Source organism: Podarcis gaigeae (assembly GCF_964106915.1).
Source record: "Podarcis gaigeae genome assembly, chromosome: 10".
Taxonomy (NCBI): domain Eukaryota; kingdom Metazoa; phylum Chordata; class Lepidosauria; order Squamata; family Lacertidae; genus Podarcis; species Podarcis gaigeae.
In genome coordinates this window covers 69,665,889-69,687,228 of record NC_139686.1, presented here as the reverse complement: position 1 = coordinate 69,687,228, position 21,340 = coordinate 69,665,889, and the positions used below count along the sequence as shown (strand labels likewise).

Sequence of the window (21,340 nt, the reverse complement as noted above, 5' to 3'; positions counted from 1 at the left end):
CAAACACTATCCCATCAAAAGTCACAGCAGGGGAGCCCACAGCATCCAAAATAAATAAATAAATAATCAAACAATTCATTAAATGTCACAGGTGTGGTCTAATGGGATGTTCCTGTGTAGTTCTCACCATACAAGCAACATCTTAAAAAAAGTTCTTTGCAGCTATGGAACGACATCCTACCCAGCATTTGCAAAAGCAATAGATGCAGCAGCTAGAGAAATAGTTTGAGTTATCCAGTAATATCTCCAGAAGAGAAAGAAGACAACACTGGTCCCACGAAATAAATATATTATATTGTAGAGAAAAAATAATCTGGAAAGGCCTGAAGTCAGTATATATAAAAGCATACAAATGCACACATGCACAATCAGGGCTGAAGTTCATTTGCTTTGTCTTTATTTGGAAATATGTTTCACTGAAATCAGTGGGACTCACAATTAAAATATACTGAGATGCCCACCTGGTTATATTCAAGGACTCAGTTTTCAGAGTTGCCTTACAATCTTTCTTTGACTTTTTGTCACAACATCCCACAAGATATGTTGCTATTCTAATTACCATTTTACTGCTTGTGACCCTCTATATCCATGTGTCTTTATTTCTCTCACTCCCCATGGGCCACCCATTTGGCAATCATCTGAAATAACAATGACATCAGGTGACCTGTTTTCACCCACATGGATGAAAATTAAATTGTGTGATGGACTATGCAGAATTAGACAAACTGACAGGAAGGATTCGAAACCTGTGGGACCAGAGATTCTTAGAGGACTGGAGTAAATATCTGAACTATTTGAAAAGCAGTTGTAATAAACAGATTACGCTAGTAGGACTGCAGGAAGTTTTGTAAGGAGGAAAATGCCAAATATTGCAAGGAAGACTATGAAGAGAATGATCAGTTAAGGACAATTAAAAGTAATAGAGAAATTAAGAAATGCAGATTAAGTGATAAAGAATGGAAAATCTTCAGAGGTAGTTGACGGAAGTCTAAAATATTGTATAAGATAAGAATGTATGTTAAATGACTGTTGGAAATGATATGTTAAAAAACTAATAAAAATGTATAATAAAAAAGAAAAAGAAAATTAAATTGTGTGGGTTCAAAGAGAGAGAGAGAGAGAGAGAGAGAGAGAGAGAAACCTGCAGTGTTTAATATCAACCCCGCATAGTACATTGAGCCATGGTACAGGGCAACTGGAAACCTGACAGGGGCTTATCAGTTTAAAATTGCCATGTAGGACTCTACGTAAGCACTAACAATTAGGTGCCTTGGCTGAAAAATGGGCTAAATTTTTTTAAAATAAAAATAGCATGTCACACATACAACTGCATGTATTATTTCCTCTAGAAAGCATTTGTGAGTTTGCATATCTGGCCACAAATACTTTCCCGTCTGATAGAAATCAAATTTGATAGAAGCAGGTATAAGGAGTGCCTGGCACACATGTTGTACAACATCTGCATTGGAAACAGAGCTTGGAGTATTACCACGGCATCTCTAGTTGCAACCACACAACATGAATTTTCATTTGACCCAGGAACTTAATTGGTTGCACTCGTGGATTACCTGAGGTAAAGTGGGGTTAACGACAGGGATGATCTGCTTCAGTTTTTCTGACAGAATTATGATGTCATCAATAGCCCACTGGTCATATCCTTCCCCTGAAAACAATGGCTGCCACCAGCGAAATCTAGTGCAGGGGGTCTTCGCAGCAGCAGGAAGCTCAAGGTAGACAAATCTAGATGCAAAGATTTCCAACACGTTTAAAAGGTTATGTTGTGTATTGAGTCAAAGGATTTTATATCTGTATTATTATTGTCTGTATTTGCATTAGGGTAAAGTGACTGCCTTTTGGTTCCAGAGGGTACAGCTACTATTGGTTCATTTAAGCTGCTGTATTTGGATCCTCTGTCTTATTGGTTGCCTCCAAAAGGCAGGACTGTGATTGCCTGATATTGTTCCCTCCAAAATGTATCCTTTCTAGCTAGTTCCCTGTCCCTATAAATGTAGCTCTCCCCTCCTCAAGTCTTAGTCTTGTTGCGTTAATAAAGAAGTGTTACTAGAGAACTGTCTCCAGCATATTATGTCAAGAGAGCTGAAATCACAGACCCCACGTCACAACAGGTTACATACCAGGGAGCTTGCACACACAGAATACCTGTGTGCTTGGATTATTTCACAATATATGTGTGTGTGTGTTTCATGACACATTTCTCTGACTGACACGCTGCTTGCTGCTTAAAAATGTCATGTCACTTGGGTGAAAATGAACAGATAAATGATATGAGAGCTCAGATTGCTTAAAGGTAAAGGTAAAGGGACCCCTGACCATTAGGTCCAGTCATGGCCGACTCTGGGGTTGCGGCGCTTTATCGCTTTATTGACCAAGGGAGCCAGCGTACAGCTTCCGGGTCATGTGGCCAGCATGACTAAGCTGCTTCTGGCAAACCAGAGCTGTGCACGGAAACGCTGTTTACCTTCCCGCCGGAGTGGTACCTATTTATCTACTTGCACTTTGACATGCTTTTGAACTGCTAGGTTGGCAGGAGCAGGGACTGAGCAACGGGAGCTCACCCCATTGCGGGGATTCAAACCGCAGACCTTTTGATCGGCAAGTCCTAGGCTCTGTGGTTTAACCCACAGCGAGTTGTGGCTTAGAATGCTTCTAATTCAGCAATCTATCCAAAACAGAGTTCTACACTATCCCTTGAGTTTATCTTTTATTGTTAGTGATAAGAGTATGGCTAGCAATGCTGTTCACTCTACACAGAAACAGGCTTTTAAAATGTCCCATCATGGTTTAAACTGGTACCTGGACTTGCTGAAGTCAGAGAAGTACATTTCTGCCAGCAGATGCCAGTTGATGCCTCCATTGTTGCTGTACTGCAACAGGATACCTTCTTCTCTGCTGTCTGGTTTGTTGCAGGAAGGGCTCTCTCCACCTATCTGGATGTAAAACTGGACAAAGTCTACCCACGCGGTGTCCAAATCCAAGCTGACCAGTTGCCTCTTTCCAGCCTACAGTACGCAAGGGACAAAGGAGGGGGACGATGACACAAAACAAAACTATTGAGATAGCTAATATTAGTAAAAAACAACAACCGGGACACTTATTCTATATTTACTTCAGATGTATGGGATATTAAGTGGATATTGTGAATCCGAGATTATCAAAGAACTGTGTTGTCATGGCATCCACAAACTGAGGGTGCCAGTATGTACTTCAGATGGTAAAGCCTCAGTAAATGGACCAATCCGATATTATTGGTAGGGATATAGACTGTGCAGATATGAAACAAAGGGGAGGACAATAGTAGGTGCAATCTGTGGTAAGTTCTTTTAAAAGAAGCACACAATGTGAAAGAGCCATTGTCTGTCAAAGTAGGCAATATTGGGTTAGATGAAGAAGAGAAGAAGAAGAGTTTGGATTTGATATCCCGCCTTTCACTCCCTTTAAGGAGTCTCAAAGCGGTTAACATTCTCCTTTCCCTTCCTCCCCCACAACAAACACTCTGTGAGGTGAGTTGGGCTGAGAGACTTCAGAGAAGTGTGACTGGCCCAAGGTCACCCAGCAGCTGCATGTGGAGGAGCGGGGAATCGAACCCGGTTCCCCAGATTACGAGACTACCGCTCTTAACCACTACACCACACTGGCTCTCATTTGTTCATCCAAATAGCCTGGATGAACAAATAGCCTGACAGATTAGGAACTTACACACAGAAATACGTCTAGGAGTATACAGTCAGGGATATTTCTCCTAGCTTGAATACAAAGGCCTATTTCAAAACCAAAAATCCTGAGCTCAGTATACAAAAGCCATTTGGTTAAGTCAAAACATGTTTGTCATTTTGAGGATGGCCTTCCCATGACAGCTTTCAGAAGTTATCCTCAGAATCCTCCAAGGCCTGCTGACAGACATCTGACAAGATCTATGTGGGCACTGAGTGACAAGAATTTATCACTTGGATTTAAACTGCCTGATACAGTTAAAATAATAAAAAAAGTCAGCAGAAATACAAATTATGTTCCTTTCAGGGGACAAGAAGGTATATTTGACCTCGATCTGCCTGCCAGGAGCAAGGATTCCTATTCAAAGTTATCATTCAGACAATTAATTCAATACCTGCATTGGTTTTTGATGGTGGAGCATCTTTGGATCCCCAAAGTCAGAGCTTGAGTCACCATATGAATCTTTGGTCACAGAGAAGCAAAATTTGAACAATTTTTCCCCAGCTCAATTTTTTAGTGGAGAAGTGAGAATAATTTGGAGGGGTTTTTTTTGGTAGGGGAGTTACATTTTAGGCTGCTGCTAGTTTGTCGGCTGCAGCATCCTGTCAACACCATATAGCACGTCTGTTGAGTTAGCCGCACTGGCTGCTGCTTTGCTACCAGGCAGAGTTAAAGGTTTTGCTTTTAGCATTTAAAGTCCTAAACCACTTGGGACCAAGTTACCAATGAGATGGAAGCATCCCATAGAGCCCTGCACGGCAACCATCCCCCTCAGATGGGGTTCTGCTAGAAACTATCATATTCCCCTAAGGGGCACTAAGTTTATAACCAGAAACTGGGCTGTTAGTGTTGAAGCTCCAGTCCCTTGGCATCAATTTCCAGCTGAAATTAGACAGGTGCCTAACGTCATGACCTTTAGGTGTCTACTGAAGACATTTTTTTGTTTAAGAAGGGTTTCCCTGAGGTGACCCAGTGATTTATGGAATATCTACTGTATATTTTCAGAAATGATTTTTAGAAGTTGTATTTTGTGTGTGCATTTTATCTCATTTCTACCTTGTTGTACACCTCTTTGGTGGCTTCAGGCTGTGAAGCAGTTTATAAATGGGTAAAACAAATAAACAAATGTAGAATGCGTAAGCTTCCAGCGGCTGGGGTCCATTTGGGGGAAAACACAGAGGACTCCATCTCTCACGTGAAGAGCATATACAATGTCAGAAAGAACAGCTGTCTGTGTCATACTTCTAACATGAGAGCCACTCCATCAATGGGATGAGACAGTACGTAATTAAAGTTAATTTAAAAAAGGTCTCCAGTTACAGAAATCACAAAGGAAATGAGAAGGAGGGCTAATTAAAAGGAACAACATTCTTAAAATATGATTACAGACAATTAAAACAGAGTATAAGGTAAAATCCAGAGTGGATGTTCTGTTTGCACAATGCCTTTTGATCCAGCAGAGGAACCCAATAAAATAAGAGAATGTGCAATTCAAACTGATTCTTCTTTACTGAAACAGGTCCCTGTGTCACCCCTGTTACAGAGGATTGGGGGAATCTCCATAACAGCATGGACTCCATAACAGCATGTGCTGGGGACTGGGGGCGGGGGGAGAGAATCAGCAAAATTGCCTTTCCTTCTCTTGTATTTGCAGCTTCCAACACTGGATCAAAAGCTTTTTCCCTAGTAGAACAACATCATTGCATTTCACTCATAAAACAAACATAAGCTGGATACAAAACCAATTTGTTAATAATAATTGAAATTAAAACATGCATTTCCTATATCAGCAAAAATTCAAATAAACTAACCTTTTTTTAACAATTCAAAGGCAACACACAAATAAAGACTTTTATTTAAAATAGCACATGTATCAACCTGGGGCTAGTGACGCTAAATGCACATGGCTTAAACGAAGACATCTGTAACTGAGGAATGTAAATACAGACTGAGAAATGTAAATACTATAGTCTACAAGTCACGTGCAGTTTCAATGCTGGAGGCACACAAACCATGGTTCATATCTTAACCAGGCTTTGGAAGGGTGGGAGAGCTGAATTGGGACACAGGGACCAAACTTCTATGATTCAGCCTCAAATAGTGGTCAGTCACTCCATTCTAGCTATACCTTCCTTTGCTTGCCAATGCTGAAATTGGCGCAGCATTTTCACAACACCCTGCTAGCTGGTCACCCAGACACATCCAATCCAACCCTATACATCTGTGAGATTTGGTCCACAGATAATAAACAAAGACCCAGCTTATGCTTTAAATATCAGGAGATCCTGGGTCTGCATTCCTGTTGTTGTTGTTTTTAAGTAAAAACATTGGTGGGCCACAGGGATTTTAGGTTTTATTTTAAAAATAAATCCAAACTCACATTTCATCTTGTATCACAGTGCTGACTTCCTTACTAGTTACATCAGATATAATTAAGTACGTATAAATGTGTATTAAGGTGTATGTACACATATACCTTGTTGAAATAGAGAGAGGATCCCGATGAGATGACTCCACAGCCTTCCTCTGGTTTTACAATCTCTCCACCAATCACTTCCTGCCATCCTGATTCTAAACTGTTTGGATTCTCAAAATCAGACATTATTGTTGAAGGGAGATTATTTGCAGGGTGACATTCAGCGCCTTGATATCCAGAATCACATCTGTAGAGAGGGACAAACATATATTGCTTGAAAAAATAAGTGTGCAAACAACCTTGCCCTATATATGTGAACAGAGAGCTTGATAATATTTAGACAGATGGACAGTTCTTTTTCCACATGAAGAAAGCAGATCGTGAAGATTCCTGTCCTATAGCCCTGTCTTCCTCACTAGATGTATTCCATCCAGTGCACTGCAATGCACAGGCAACTCATGGCAAGTTAGGGTCTTCCTATGCCCCCAGACACTGGATCTGCTGGCTTTTGGAATAAATAACTGCAAGGCCCATGGACTGCAAGAAGATCAAACACATTCATTCTGAAGGAAATTAGCCCTGAGTGCTCACTGGAAGGACAGCTTGTGAAGCTGAGTCTCCAATACTTTGGCCCCCTCATGAGAAGAGAAGACTCCCTGGAAAAGACCCTGATGTTGGGAAAGATGGAGGGCACAAGGAGAAGGGGACGACAGAAGATGAGATGGTTGGACAGTGTTCTCGAAGCTACCAGCATGCGTTTGACCAAACTGCAGGAGACAGTGGAAGACAGAAGTGCCTGGCGTGCTCTGGTCCATGGGGTCACGAAGAGTCGGACACGACTAAACAACTAAACAACAACAACAACAACTGCAAGGCCGTGAACAGCAACTCATACACTACAAGAGCAAACATGCAGTACCTGCAAACACCATGGTCACACCAGCCATGCCCATTGCACATGTTTGGGCACTGCTGCCCAATGTATATGTTGTCTAAAGCCCATTCATCTTGCGCTGTGTAGTAGCACTGACTCCAACGAAAACGTGTAGCACTGGACCTAAAAGATAAAATAGATATATATAAACGTGTGTACCATTAATATAACCCACAGTATATAAGCCCATTTCTCATAAGCAGTTTTGAGATTTTATTTCGATCAAGTGGCATATAAATTCTGTTAAATAAATAACCATAGCATATTGTATAAGAGTTTGCAAATTAAAGGATGACATTTCAAATGAAAAATATATAAGCTGGTTTTCAGAAAATAGTGCCGTCAATGGAATCCTGGACACTGGAAAGAAAATTGGTACTCACAGACTGTTTCTAAAGTGGAATGATTTGATACATACCGTACATATAGAACAAAATTTAGCAACACTTCAATTGAGAAGTGATGCCAGAATGTTCAATACCCTTAAATGTGTCTCAGAAAATAACTAATTTACTTACTTAATTTATTTATTTTGACAAAGTGGACGGTCCACCTACCTACCTACCTACCTACCTATCTGTATCTTCCATTGAAAAATATTGTTGAGGACTATAAGTAGTAACATATAATTAAGATTTAAAAATTATTGAATTGAAATAAATACAATAAAAACCTGTACCCATCCAACCAATGAAATCTTTTCTCCTATCCTTTCCTATATAGTTTTGCAGTTTCATACTACGTAATGGAAATTTGGACTGATCCTGGTCTTGTGGTGAGTGAGTCAAGATTTGTCTTAGTCAGTGACTAGGACTAGTTCCAGAAACAGAGATCTGAATGGAGTCAATACTGAAAAATGACCTTCTTAAGGTTGCAATCCATTTACAGTAGAATATTATATATTATATACAACATAATCATCTTGCATACCCTATGCTGAGCAGTGGAAGGGGCTTTTAAAGGGTTAAGGATAACTAATCCGTGTGAATAAGCTTGAATACATATACTACAAAGTCCAGTCTCCCATTATTCCACCTACATTTATAAGTGAAACTAAATTACAATAAACTTTTCACCCTGAATGGCAATTTTCAGGTCCATCTTGAATTGATGCTTTTCAAAGAAAATGTTTGACGTGTCCTTACACATGCAGAGTTTATGTGCATGGGCGGTTTTCTAGCTTTAATGATGTTCCCTTGGCAGAGAATGCATTTACAGGATAGCTCATAATGGCTATGGATGACTCATTCTAGCCTATCAAATCCGTTACTCATCTCTTAAGGACTCCCTAATGACACAGAGGCACAACTGATAATAAATGTCCACAGTGAGCCCTTTATTGTTTATCTTGTCAATGATCTGAAGATAATGGGTCATTGATTCCTGTCCTAGAAGTCCTTTACTGTCTTAGAATGGTGTTTCCAGAAGTCACTGCGGTACACCAAGGAGAGAGAGAGATCACAAAGCAAGCCTCATAAACATCAACGAAGTCAGACGAGACTAACCACAAGCTGTAACATCCCAAACCCAATGAGGAACATGAAAGAATGTTTGCTTGCTTGTCAAGTCCTAGTGTTTGTTTTTCTCTTTCATGTCTAAGACGAGTGCTCTATGTACTAAGTTTTGGGACTGGTGTTACATTATGGCATTTCCTCATTTATTTATTTTTAATGATAGTGACAAAAATAATGCCTTTAAAATAAATTAATGGTGTTTTTGATCTTGTATTAAAGTTGCCCCTGTGAGCTTCTGCTGAGGCAAAAACGTTTAGCTGTTGTTTCATACTGTTTAAATTGTTCAGTATTCCTGGGAGTTTTATGATCGGCTAATTGTTTTACTATTTTTGATATGCTGTGAACTGCCTAGAACAGGGATTCTCAAACTTTCCACCTCCAAGACCCACATGAGACAGCTGAAAGTTACTGAGGGCACGGGAAGAGCCAGCAACAAAATGGTGGCAGATGTTTATAAAGAATGTGAGTACCCTAGTTAAAAACAAAAACACAAACCACTCCTCAAGATCTGATATCAGAGAACCTGAGGGATCATAGAACTGTATAGTTGGAAGGGACCACGAGGGTTATCTAGTCCAAAACCCGGCCATGCAGGATTTTTTAGTCCAACGTGGGGCTCAAACCTACATTCCTGAGATTAAGGACTCAGTGCAATACACAAATGTGACACGAGATGGCAGCAGCGAGCTACGGCAAATTCAATATATTTTTCAAAACTTTGTTTTTAAAAGCATTTTCACAGTGTTTTTTGTATGTGTGTAGATCCCACCCAAGAGTCTCATGACTGAGGGAGGAATTTTGAGAATCCTTATGAAAATGATCAAGTAGTTTTGGGTAATAAAATAAGTTGCCCAGTTAGGTAGCAATCCCGTACACAAATGCCTAAACGGCCTTGGCCTTCACCCCCATCGTTCTGCCCGGACGCTGAGGTCCAGCGCCGAGGGCCTTCTGGCGGTTCCCTCATTGCGAGAAGCAAAGCTACAGGGAACCAGGCAGAGGATCTTCTTGGTAGTGGCGCCCGCCCTGTGGAACACCCTCCCATCAGATGTCAAAGCGATAAACAACTACCTGACATTCTGAAGACATCTTAAGGCAGCCCTGTTCAGGGAAGTTTTTAATGTGTGATATTTTAGTGTATTTTTGGTTTCTGTGGAAGCCGCCCAGAGTGGCCGGGGAAACCAAGCCAGATGGGCAGGGTACAAATAATAAATTATTATTATTATTATTATTATTATTATTATTATTATTATTATTATTTCCCATTAAACTCAATGGGGCTTACTTCTCTGTACATTAGGGTGTCCATAAACCCTACTTTACAAAGGACAGTTCTCTGTTTGAAAGAGTCCTTTATTTGAAGGGCAGTCAGATCCAAGTCCTGCGTAAAGATAAAAACAGGAGAGCAAGGGGAAAGGAGATCTAAGAGAGAGGAGCAGGGACCTTGTAGCTGCCCATCAAGAGCAGCCATATTGGTCCACCTGGTCACAGGCCTTCCCACTATGCATTGTATTTCCATTTAAATTTGTGTCATTATTTCTAAATTTGCATTTATACTTCTATATGAGCACATGCAAATGTTATGCAAATGTGTGCCTTCTTTCATCCCCTTTTTTGGTGAGGTCTTTCCTCTTTTGGTGATGAGCAAGCATCCACCCTACTGTATATGTCTAGGATTGCATTGCTGGATTCTTATAGGTGAAAAGAACATTTTGAAAAACACAGCAAGGTTTAAGCCCCACTCCTTGAAATAACAATAAAAATATTCCTCCTCCCTCAAAATCTGCGTCCCTTTTACATTTTGAGAGCTACACTTTTCCTCCAGGTGACAGAAGCATATGAGGATTACTGTATTTAGCACAGCAATTAACAATTTTAAAACTGCTTGGCCATATTAATTAAGAAACTAAAAACGAAAGGGTGAATGTCAGCTGCATTCTCACTGATAACAATTGGTTGCTTGGGCAATTACCACTTGGCAACTTCATAGAACAAGACTGTATGGCAATATGAGTTTTGTTACAGTGCTCAATCTGCCATTTACTAATGTTTAAAACTATGTTATGCTTTGCACTGTAACCATGACCCCCTGTGCCCCCTGTCCTTTCACTTCCTCACTTCTTTTCATATCAAATCAACTCTGTGTCAGATTTAAGCTTTCATTATATATCTATAGCTACGAAGTCTTAAAGGAAATTAACCTAATTTTGAAATACAACAAATAGCATTCCTTTCAGGCAAACCACAAAGTATGTTTTCTTATACTGGATTTAACATAATATAATGCTGGTACTTTTCAACTATTAGGAGAGACTAAAGACCCAGGGCTGATGAAATTATATTTGCTACCTTCAGAGTTACTGTTAATTACATTTACCCAATTATCCTGCAACTCAGCCATTAGGTGTTGATTTGTTTATGAAGGCAGCAACTGGCAGCTGTTTGTATCTCATTAAGCCTGTTCTTATGTAAATGCCTTCCATAAAAGTGAAATTAATTTTCATCAGTGTTAGAAACGTATAATTCATGTACAATACAGTCCAAAGAGCAGGTGCATCCAGCCGATATTTTCAACACAAGTAACCCGTGCCTCATATTTTCCATCCCAGCAAATCCTGAGTTACATGTAAAGGTAAAGGTAAAGGTACCCCTGCCCGTACGGGCCAGTCTTGCCAGACTCTGGGGTTGTGCGCCCATCTCACTCAAGAGGCCAGGGGCCAGCGCTGTCCGGAGACACTTCCGGGTCACGTGGCCAGCGTGACATCGCTGCTCTGGCGAGCCAGAGCCGCACACGGAAACGCCGTTTACCTTCCCGCTGGTAAGCGGTCCCTATTTATCTACTTGCACCCGGAGGTGCTTTTGAACTGCTAGGTTGGCAGGCGCTGGGACCGAGCAGCGGGAGCGCACCCCGCCGCAGGGATTCGAACCGCCGACCTTTCGATCGGCAAGTCCTAGGCGCTGAGGCTTTAACCCACAGCGCCACCTGCGTCCCTGAGTTACATGAGGAGCCTCTAAAACCTTGTGTGTTCAGATGTGCTACATTTACAGGTGCATATGTTGCTGAAAAAACAACAGGGCGTTCAAGACAGATTATGGCAAGGAAAGTCTTTGCCTGCTTAAATTACTTTGATTTGTGGTTGAGAAAGAGGAAGCATCTAGACCTCTAGGAAAGCGCACACATGATTTGAACATCGGATCTCCTTGACCCTGCAAGATCTTTCATTCAAATAAATGCAGGACCCAGACCCTCCAAGTGTCCCTATTTTCCAGGGACAGTCCTGGATTTACAGACAGTCCTGGATTTACAGTCAGATGGGCAGGGTATAAATAGTAAAAAAAAATATTCATAATATTATTATGGAATAGAACGTCCCTATTTTCATTGGAGAAATGTTGGAGGGTATGTAAGAAGTCTCTGGTTTATTTGTTTAGTTCTCCCAACAGTGAAAAGAACGTAAAAGAAATATGGGACAACTGCATGAATTAAATGTCCACTCCCAGTCTCTCTCTGGGTAAAACGGTGAAATTAAATCAGACCCTGAGAGGTTTCAGACCAGTTGTTTATTTCCTAAAAATACATGATCATTTTTAATAACGGGTACACATTATAATATAATGTCATCACTTGGAAAGAAAAAATAATTGATGAGGTAAGTAACAGAAAAGAGGTACGTCCGAGTCATTTGTTATACAGAGAAATGGCCAAATGCAGGGAAATGAAACTAAGTTATCGATCTTGGCCTGATTTCCAATTGCTGTGAGGCACTGGGTTTGAAGATAACCAAAGAGTAATGCTAATTTATTCATTTCATTCTCAATAGAAGGAAGCCATAAAGGGTTTATAATACTGAAACCTATCTAGTTTTTTTTTAAAAATGTCAGAGTTATTGTGATTACAAGACCAAAGAAAAAGTAGAGGAATCTTCTGATTATTTGTTTGTTTTGGAAATGAATAAATGGAATGGCTATAAGATATTTATAGAAACTGGTGATTAATAAATGTATTTGCATTGCTTTGGTCATGGAAATTGCTAATAAAAACCTTATGATTGTTACTAATTCAGAGCATAATTGGGGGAAAGCTAAGCTTTACTGGCTCCCTTTGATTTCAATAATAGAGCTCAGTGTGTGCTTAAATATTTCCACCTGATACCAAGAAGATTTTGTAGTGCTTACATCCAAATGAATTGTTTTTTTTCAAGGAATTGCATTGCTAGAAACGAAAAGTATGACGCTTATCCTGAAATGACATTTGGGCCTATGCAGCATTAATTTCCTATCCCCCTCTCATCAATTCATTGTAACTGGGTTACAATATAATAATTATAATAATCTGGCTGGGTTTCCTCAGCCACTCTGGGCGGCTTTTAACAGAACATTAAAAACTTCCCTAAACAGGGCTGCTTTCAGATGTCTTCTAAAAGTCGGATAGTTGTTTATTTCCTTGACATCTGACAGGAGGGCGTTCCACAGAGCAGGCGCCACCACCAAGAAGGCCCTCTGCCTGGTTCCCTGTAACCTCACTTCTTGCAGTGAGGGAACTGGATCTCAGTGTCCGGGCTGAATGATGGGGGTGGAGACGCTCCTTCAGGTATACTGGGCTGAGGCCATTTAAAATATCACTACATGATTATCAATAAACCAAAACCCATGCAATCATTAAAACCATTTAAAACAATAATTAGCAGCAATTATTAATGGATATCAACATTCCAACACAACTGTTTCATGCTTCTAAATTCCCTGAGCAACAGGAAGTTGCAGAGATCTTACTCCGTTTGTCATTTTATTTTATTAAAAAAAAAATCTGACTACTCCCACCAGCTCTCTACTGTGATTTTGTGATGCCAAAAGCCTATTGTGACTCCCTACCTAAGACATCCAAAAGGTGCCCTTTAAAAACCCATGAATTGGTCTCACCGGCTAGAAGATTTTGGCCAAACTCATGCTGACATGCCTAAAAAAAAGTTTGTCTCCCTTGCCTTGTAGAATCAAGGTGGGTGTTTCTGATGAGAGCGTATTGTAGACTTAAGTCTTTTGTAATAAACAACTTATTTGAAAAACATTAAATAAATATAAATAAAATAAAAAAGGAAGCTTCCAATAACAGAACAGCATGGCTGATATAACTATAAATGTAATTGGACCTCAAGGTAATTTGGAGAACCCTCGTATTTGCATGAAAGACAGCAGGATATGTTCATTAGGAAAAGCAGATATTACCATGTTTTCTGAGGTAAAAGTACTGTGATTCTCCTCCACTTCGTATATTCACTAGAATGGTAGATGCTTGCTGGTGTAAACTCCTGGCAGCTAGGCATACTTGGAAGACATTCCTTAAGGCGGAGGACAGGACACACAAGAATATCAGGATTAACGTGAAGACATTAAAATTAACTTTTTTTAAAAGGTGCGAAGGTTATTTAACCAATAAAATTCACTACAAGGGAGGGGAACACCAGACTTCCCTCTTTGGTCCTTGGGACGCTACAGAGGCCACACGCCATCCTCAGACACATCCTTTCCCCTCAGGGCTCCCCCCTCATGGGCCTTGCTTCACTTTCTGCTTTTGCGTGGCTGAATTGTCTGCTTGAACTTTAATAATGATTTATTCCTTGACTTGACGAAGGCTTGGGAGGAGTTTGAGAGTGTATAAAAGCTAGCCTCGTTTTGCCTCTCACCCCACCTACTGCTAGTTTGTGCAACCTGGAAAGTTACCCTGAAGTGAATGCATTCCTCGGGCTGAAATGGGTTCCCAATCCTGCGCTACAATATTTCTGTCATGAATAAAATACCTCACAAGGCATCAAAACAGTAGCCTTTCATCCAGGGATGGACCATTTCTGTTAAGTTGTGGGTGAACATATCAGACGACACTGCTCTTGTTTATTCACAGGCCAGAACAGAACTGAAGGGTTCAGCCAGCCTGCTTATATAGAGCTCCACTAAAACGCAACAGTAACAACTTTCTGTAACTATCCAATCACTGAATGTCACTTTCAATCCCTTATTTGCATACGTGGACCTGAGTGAAAACTATCTACAGTATCCCCCTGCTGGCCCAGGGTGAGAACTTCAGTACATAACAATTTCTAGATTCTCTGGGGACATTCTATACCTCAGACATTGCTTCTGGGGTCAGCCCTCCCACAGGTGGAGCTATAATAAAGTTGGAATTATTAAGTACTGGCAGAATAAAGTTGCTTTGAGGGCTGGATTCTTTCCATGTTTCACTGGAATAATACCTGAGCTTCCTCAGAGGCAGTTTTAGGGTAGCAAGACCGGTTCGGCCACACTGGGCACTGCACTGCACTACACTGCTGGGGGTGGTACAACAAAGCTGTAAAATGGATCACAAGAGGCTGGAGGCGGGGGGCCACCGAATTTTAGTGTCACACAGGGCACCATTGAAATTTGAGAGCCCAAAGTCCACCATTGGCATCCTGCAGATACTGCACAAAATCTAGAAAAACTAAGGCAAATGTAAATCAATAGAGCTCAGGGTATTGACTGAGTGCTTGCCCCACAGATGCCTGTGGGGTGTAAATGTGCCTATTTTTCTCTAGATCGCAGACCATGAGTTATGTTTTCCTACAGGAAAACTTATTAGGTAATTTTATAATCTGGAAAGGACAAACTTATTAGTTAAAGCAGGGGTCAGCAAACTTTTACAGCAGGGGGGTAGTCCACAGTCCCTCAGACCTTGTGGGGGGCCGGACTATATTTTTTTGGGGAAAATATGAACAAATTCCTATGCCCCACAAATAACCCAGAGATGCATTTTAAATAAAAGGACACATTCTACTCATGTAAAAAAGATGCTGATTCCCGGACCGTCTGTGGGCCGGACTGAGAAGGCGATTGGGCCGGATCTGGCCCCTGGGCCTTAGTTTGCCTACCCATGGTTTAAGCCAGTGTTTTTCAACCACTGTTCCGCGGCACACTAGTGTGCCGCGAGATGTTGCCTGGTGTGCCGTGGGAAAAATTGAAAAATCCGAAAGATTTTAAAATAAATTATTTTATAATTTTTCATATTTCTGTTTACTTACTATTTCATAATAAAGTAATTATAAAATACTTTCTTTGTGTTTATTTGATTCCTATTCAAGAGAATTACTTTATATATAGTCAATATAGGCACAGAGTTAAATTTTTTAACATTTTCTAATGGTGGTGTGCCTCGTGATTTTTTTCATGAAACAAGTGTGCCTTTGCCCAAAAAAGGTTGAAAAACACTGGTTTTAAGCTATTGTTTAATAGCAAGCCAAGATAATAAATTTGGTCTGTTTCAATTAACCACAATTTAACCTAACAAAGACTTGTCTTTTGGCGCACAACAATAAATTGTTAGTGCTAAACCAGTAGCATGTGCTTCCAGTCTCTTCCTTATCTCCAAACCAGAGGGAGAGGAGAGGACAGAATGTGTGAACTCAACATATCAGCAGGCTTGCTCACATAATGCTCAATGGGTGGTTAGCTTTATGTCCACACTGTTGCAATGAACCCAAGCAAACCTCAGGCTTGTGCATTCACCTCTCTCCTCCAATGAGGTGTCTGGAAGAGAGATTTCACTAGCATTTATTTTCTGTTTCCCTTCAATTTGGCTTGTTGTCAGTGGCGTAGCGTGGGGGGTGCAGGGGGGCCGGCCACACCGGGCGCAACATCTGGGGGTTAGGGTTAGGGGGCGCAAATCCACGGGTTAGGGGGCGCAAATCCATGGGTTAGGGGGCGCAAATTACTTGCCTTGCCCCGGGTGCTGACAACCCACGCTACGCCACTGCTTGTTGTGTCATCTGGACCAGGGACAATAGTTTATAAAGCAAACTCTAGTCAGTACAACAAGCCAGGTTCAGGAACCACTGTTTGCAGTTGGGCTGTTCTGAAATTAAGCAGAGTTGCTACAAGCCAGACAGTGCAACAAGTCCAAGACCCATGCACACAGCTTGCACACATAGTAGTAAACCATGTTTTAGTGTTAAGTGTGAACTGGGCTGCCTTCCTTGATCGGACGTACCTCTTGAACCAGATGCCAAGTAAGACCATGGTTAGTAGAGTATTCCAGCGTCACTTGGTTGTCCATGTGAGGCCTGTATGGCTGCCCACAGCCCATTACCAAGTTGAACTGCAGCATATAGGACGCTCCAATTTGCATAGACTGTGTTTCCACGTAGCGCATGCTAGAAGCTAGCTTAGAGTCTCCTGTAAAACTGGAAGAAATAAGGATTTGCTTTAAAAAATAGTTGAGAAGCAGCAGCTATATATGACCATGACACTTTTAGTTTAGTTATACCTGTTGTTATTTTTTCTCACAGCATGAAGGTGCATGCTGTGGGCAAGAGGAAGTGAAGACCTGTGGTTCAGAAAATTACAAAAAGCAATGAATATTATAGGTCAAGAAAATAATTAGCTGGATTCTGTATGCTGTTGGGTCACTAAGAACGCAGACAGGGAAGAATGCCACACACTAGGAAATCAAATGGTAGAAAAAATGTCTTTGATTTTGAAAGGCTATCTGCTGTTTATTATTAAGTAGAAACTGGGACCACAATAGTGTTAAGAAGCAGTTTTACTGAAATAAGTGCTGGATCATTTTTGGTGTAAAATCTGTGGTGCCTTTCAGTGAATGAATTATGCTGAATTAGACCATGTCTATTCAGAAGAACGTCCCATTAAATTCAATGGGGCTTTCTTCCAGTTACCATTGCGATGACTGCAGTCTCAAGACTCATCTATACAGCAGCAAATAAAACGTTTTGTGTTGTAAAGTGCATTATATAAATGTGACACTAGATGGCAATGGTAAGCTATGGCAAATTCAATATATTCTTCAAAACTTTTTTTTAAAAAAAAACCTTTTCACAACATTTTTTATATGTGTCTAGATTCCACCACAGTTAAGTAGAGTTTCCTATCAGCTCTTGAAGTCCCCTTCTCTCAGGGTCCTCCCATTTTTGGTACTGGCTTCCACTTTTTCTTCTTACAATTTTCTTCTGGTTATAGTCTGCCTCTTGCTCACTCAGCAGCAATGCCCTTAAGTTTCAAACTGCTTGTCCCCTGAGTTTCAGGCTCTGAGACTCAGGAGTCCTGGCAACCACAGGTTCACTTTAAAATAGTGTGGGACCTTTTTTTCAGGGGTGTAGCCAGTGTAAATATTCTGTTCTTCTAAGAGAACAGTAGCAGCACTGGGATTAGCACTAAAGGGACCTTGATGCCTAAAATTTAACTCAGCATGTTGTTACGGCTAAAATCTGGGTGCGGGGCTACTCTGCCACCCAGCTCGTCGGACTAAGTCCGCGGGTCCCTGCGGAAGAAAATGAGCTCAGCCGGGCACAGGAGCAAACTGCAGAAGATCCAAGTTTATTGCACAACAGGTTCAAGACGAGATTGAACAGTGAGAAAGGGGTGACATGAACTTTTGAAACTCCCTCCATGTCCCAGAATACAGTGCAAAATACATCCCAGTTACATCATGAATATATTAAGGAAAGGTTGGGTTACACAGATTACATCATGAATACATTAAGGAGAGGTTGGGTTACACCGGATTAACATATGGAGGAGGGAGGGGGGAATATGCAGAGCTGGAGATATGCGCAGTTAAGTGCTTCCTGAGTGCTGGTGATGGGAAGACAATGGTCCATGTATGCATAGTCTGCCACCTGGCATTGCCCGGAGGAAAGGCTTGGCAGAGTGATTTGACAGGATTAGGGTCTTTACACCTTACTTGAGGGATTATGGAGGACAGGGGAGATGTCATGGAGTCCTAGAGAAATTGAGCAAATTGGTACGTTGATTTTCTATGGATTTTATAGATTTTAGTCCCTTTTGACCTTGACAATTGGGAATAAATGGATATATTGTAGCGAAGAAGGTGAAGAAGACATGCCCCCCCTTCCGTATCAATGTACCTTTGAGCTTTAGTAGGTTATGTTGAAAAATCAACATTTTAAAAGGAAATATTAAATTGGTTGGGAATTGTTATGCCCCAGAAGCTTAAGAACACATGCTCTGAACAGCAAGAGTTTGCCCCCTTCCTTACATGTGCTTTGCTGGTTGACAGCTGCCATTTTGGGGCAGAAACCATGGAGAGAGGGAGGGGGGAAAGAGATTGGACAAATAAGAGAGCAGGAGAGATCGGAGAAATCCGTTTTCCCTTTGGCTCTCTTTCACTGGTCGGTTGCAGTCATTTTAGGAAGAAACCATTGTGGGTGGAGGGAGAGTCACAGATTAGAAATGTCCCCATAGGAAATTTGGGAAATCCTCAGCTCGTTATGTGAATGCTACCCTAAGAAATGAATTCCTGGGGCCTGCATGTACTGCCTGTCTGATAATAAAATAAATAAAAATCACTTGGGACAGACAGACAGACAGACAGACAGACAGACAGACACACACACACACACACACACACACACAATTTAATAATGTAAGGCTAAATAAGTATCACATGAGACAAACAACAATGAACTTAAAGCAAACACCTTTGGGGAAGGGGTTCCCCCCCCCCCACTGATTCTGATAAGAACAAGCAAACAACACAAGACTCTGAAGCAAGCAACAAGAACATTAAATCGGAAGGATAATGAAAATACTACATGGTTTTAAATGAAAGAATGGGAAACAGGACTGCATTGGACTTAAACAACAGAAAGTCTCGCTCCAACTGCTGCACCATAACTCTTTAAATAATGTTCCTGCTCCTCAGAAAACAGAAAAACTGCAAGATGCACATGAGATCTGAGCTATTTACTTGCTTCAACATCACTCCCCCAAAGCACTGGGACTGGAGAACCCTGATAAAATGATTCCCACTGATTGTAAGCCAGACCTGTCCGTCACAATGGAGCTGTCTGTTCTCCTGTCCTACCTTGGTGTTTTCCTTATATGGTAAGCCAAGTTACATTAGTAAGACACCTGTCTGCAGCATTGTCTGAATTGCTGAGCTGTCACAAAGTGCTTTGGGGGGCCCTGCTTTGATTCAGGGTGCTTCATACAGATCCTGCTTCACCTCTGAGAAGCTGAAGACCCTCCAAAGCTCCCTTGATTGGCTCAAGATTTGGGATTTGTCTGGATCTTCTACGTGGCTAAAATATATCAGGCTGAATAATAAACTGGATTTCTCTGTGTTGGCCAATCCACTGTATATTATTGCCTTCTTTTATGTTCATTGCACTGGATATATATCCAGGGTGGGTGGGTAGAATAACTTTGATGCCTCTGCCCCCTCAACTCCTAAATACTAAGAAAGCACAATCTCTTTGTCTCATAGGCCATTGTTAAAGGATCAAAAAAAGATCAAAGAAGGTATGTTATGCAGGGACCATACTGAGCATGATATGCGAAGAGATGCTTTTTAAAAAACAACAACGGTACCTTTTCATAGTTTCGTTTTATGCCTACAGATGGCCGGTAGCCATAACTCAGTAGCATTAAAGACACTGACTCTATTCCCTCTCCCATTTCTTCCTTCTGTAATTCTCCAGTGTACCTGCCTACTGCTGATTTTTACTGCTGGATTCCCGACCCCCCTCTTCCTTTGTGTGAAAAAACATATGCTTGGAATCAATTTGAGCACTGTCAGAAGGTAGCCAAATATATTGGCTGCATCATAAAAGAAGAGTGATCAAATGCTCTCCAGAAACAAGGAACCAAGAAGATGTTTGTTATAAACATTCTTCTGGGAAATGAATTCTACTCGTACATTTAATTAAATGATGTGCACACTCAGAAATAGTCAACTTCTGTGGGTATTCCCAAAGTAATCAGTCCACCTGCAAGCACTGTAGACTAATTGGCACATGTGGGGATAATAGCATAAGTAAATGTACAGGGACTTTCGCAACCACTGCACTTTTGAATCCATGACTTTCAGTAACAATGGAAACCCCTGTGAATACAGATAAATTGTTGTTGGACAAATCGAGCCTGTTAACATAAGAGATTGCAGAATCCCACAATCAACCTTGTCGTTTTGCCTTAGAAGATATCAAAGTTTTTATAACAGGGAGGTGGTTTTTTTTTGGTCATGTCTGATTCACTTGCCTTAACCTCTAAGGACCTCAATACAGTTTCATATATGGAATATATGAAGTTTCATATATGGAATTTCACACAAGTAATGGTACCAGCACCCATGGAGCTTAGTACATCATCCAGAAACACTGGATGGGAGTGTGAAAATGCTTTTCTGTATTTAGCAGATTAGCCGTTAATGCAAGGGGGAAATCTGAATTAGGATACCATTGTGAACCATTAGTAGTAGCCATGGTTACTACCACCTAGCTCTTTTTAGGAAAAGCTGAGCCACTGTCACGTAGATCACTGCAGCTATTGGATGTACTGATACACAAATCTGATTTTTTCAGAGATTCATTCATTCATTCATTCTTTCATTCATTGCTATTGTAATATATTTATACAAATCTCTATGCAAATGCTCACAGAACTTTAAGATTAACAAGTGCCTCCCCACTTAAGCAAATTGGAAATAATTCCAGCGTGACTTGGTACAAACCTAGGTTATTACTTCATATGCCTACAGTAACAGGAAAAAACACAGACCTTATACACTGTGTATAGTTAAACCACTCTAGCTTTCAAAGGTGATCTGGGCTGTTCATATTATTATTATTATTATTATTATTATTATTATTATTATTATTATTACCACCACCAAATATTGGTCTGAATATTTATGGATAATTAATGGAACAAGTTACTTTATAGTTTGAGCTAATTTCCATCCAT

At 40.7% G+C, this 21,340-nt stretch overlaps 1 protein-coding gene across 4 annotated transcripts in view; it reads right to left on the bottom strand.

Annotated features, from left to right (window-relative positions):
* Window positions 1–21,340, bottom strand: part of RELN (reelin) — a 311,282-nt gene that overhangs the window by 87,337 nt on the left and 202,605 nt on the right. For all 4 annotated transcript variants that reach the window (XM_083701222.1, XM_083701221.1, XM_083701223.1 and 1 more), the window contains 6 exons: window positions 16,608–16,800; window positions 13,817–13,929; window positions 7,068–7,205; window positions 6,209–6,395; window positions 2,815–3,020; window positions 1,569–1,740 (listed from right to left, as the gene is read on the bottom strand). In XM_083701222.1, the coding sequence (XP_083557348.1) occupies window positions 1,569–1,740; window positions 2,815–3,020; window positions 6,209–6,395; window positions 7,068–7,205; window positions 13,817–13,929; window positions 16,608–16,800 (1,009 nt within the window). The remainder of the gene's footprint in view (window positions 1–1,568; window positions 1,741–2,814; window positions 3,021–6,208; window positions 6,396–7,067; window positions 7,206–13,816; window positions 13,930–16,607; window positions 16,801–21,340) is intronic.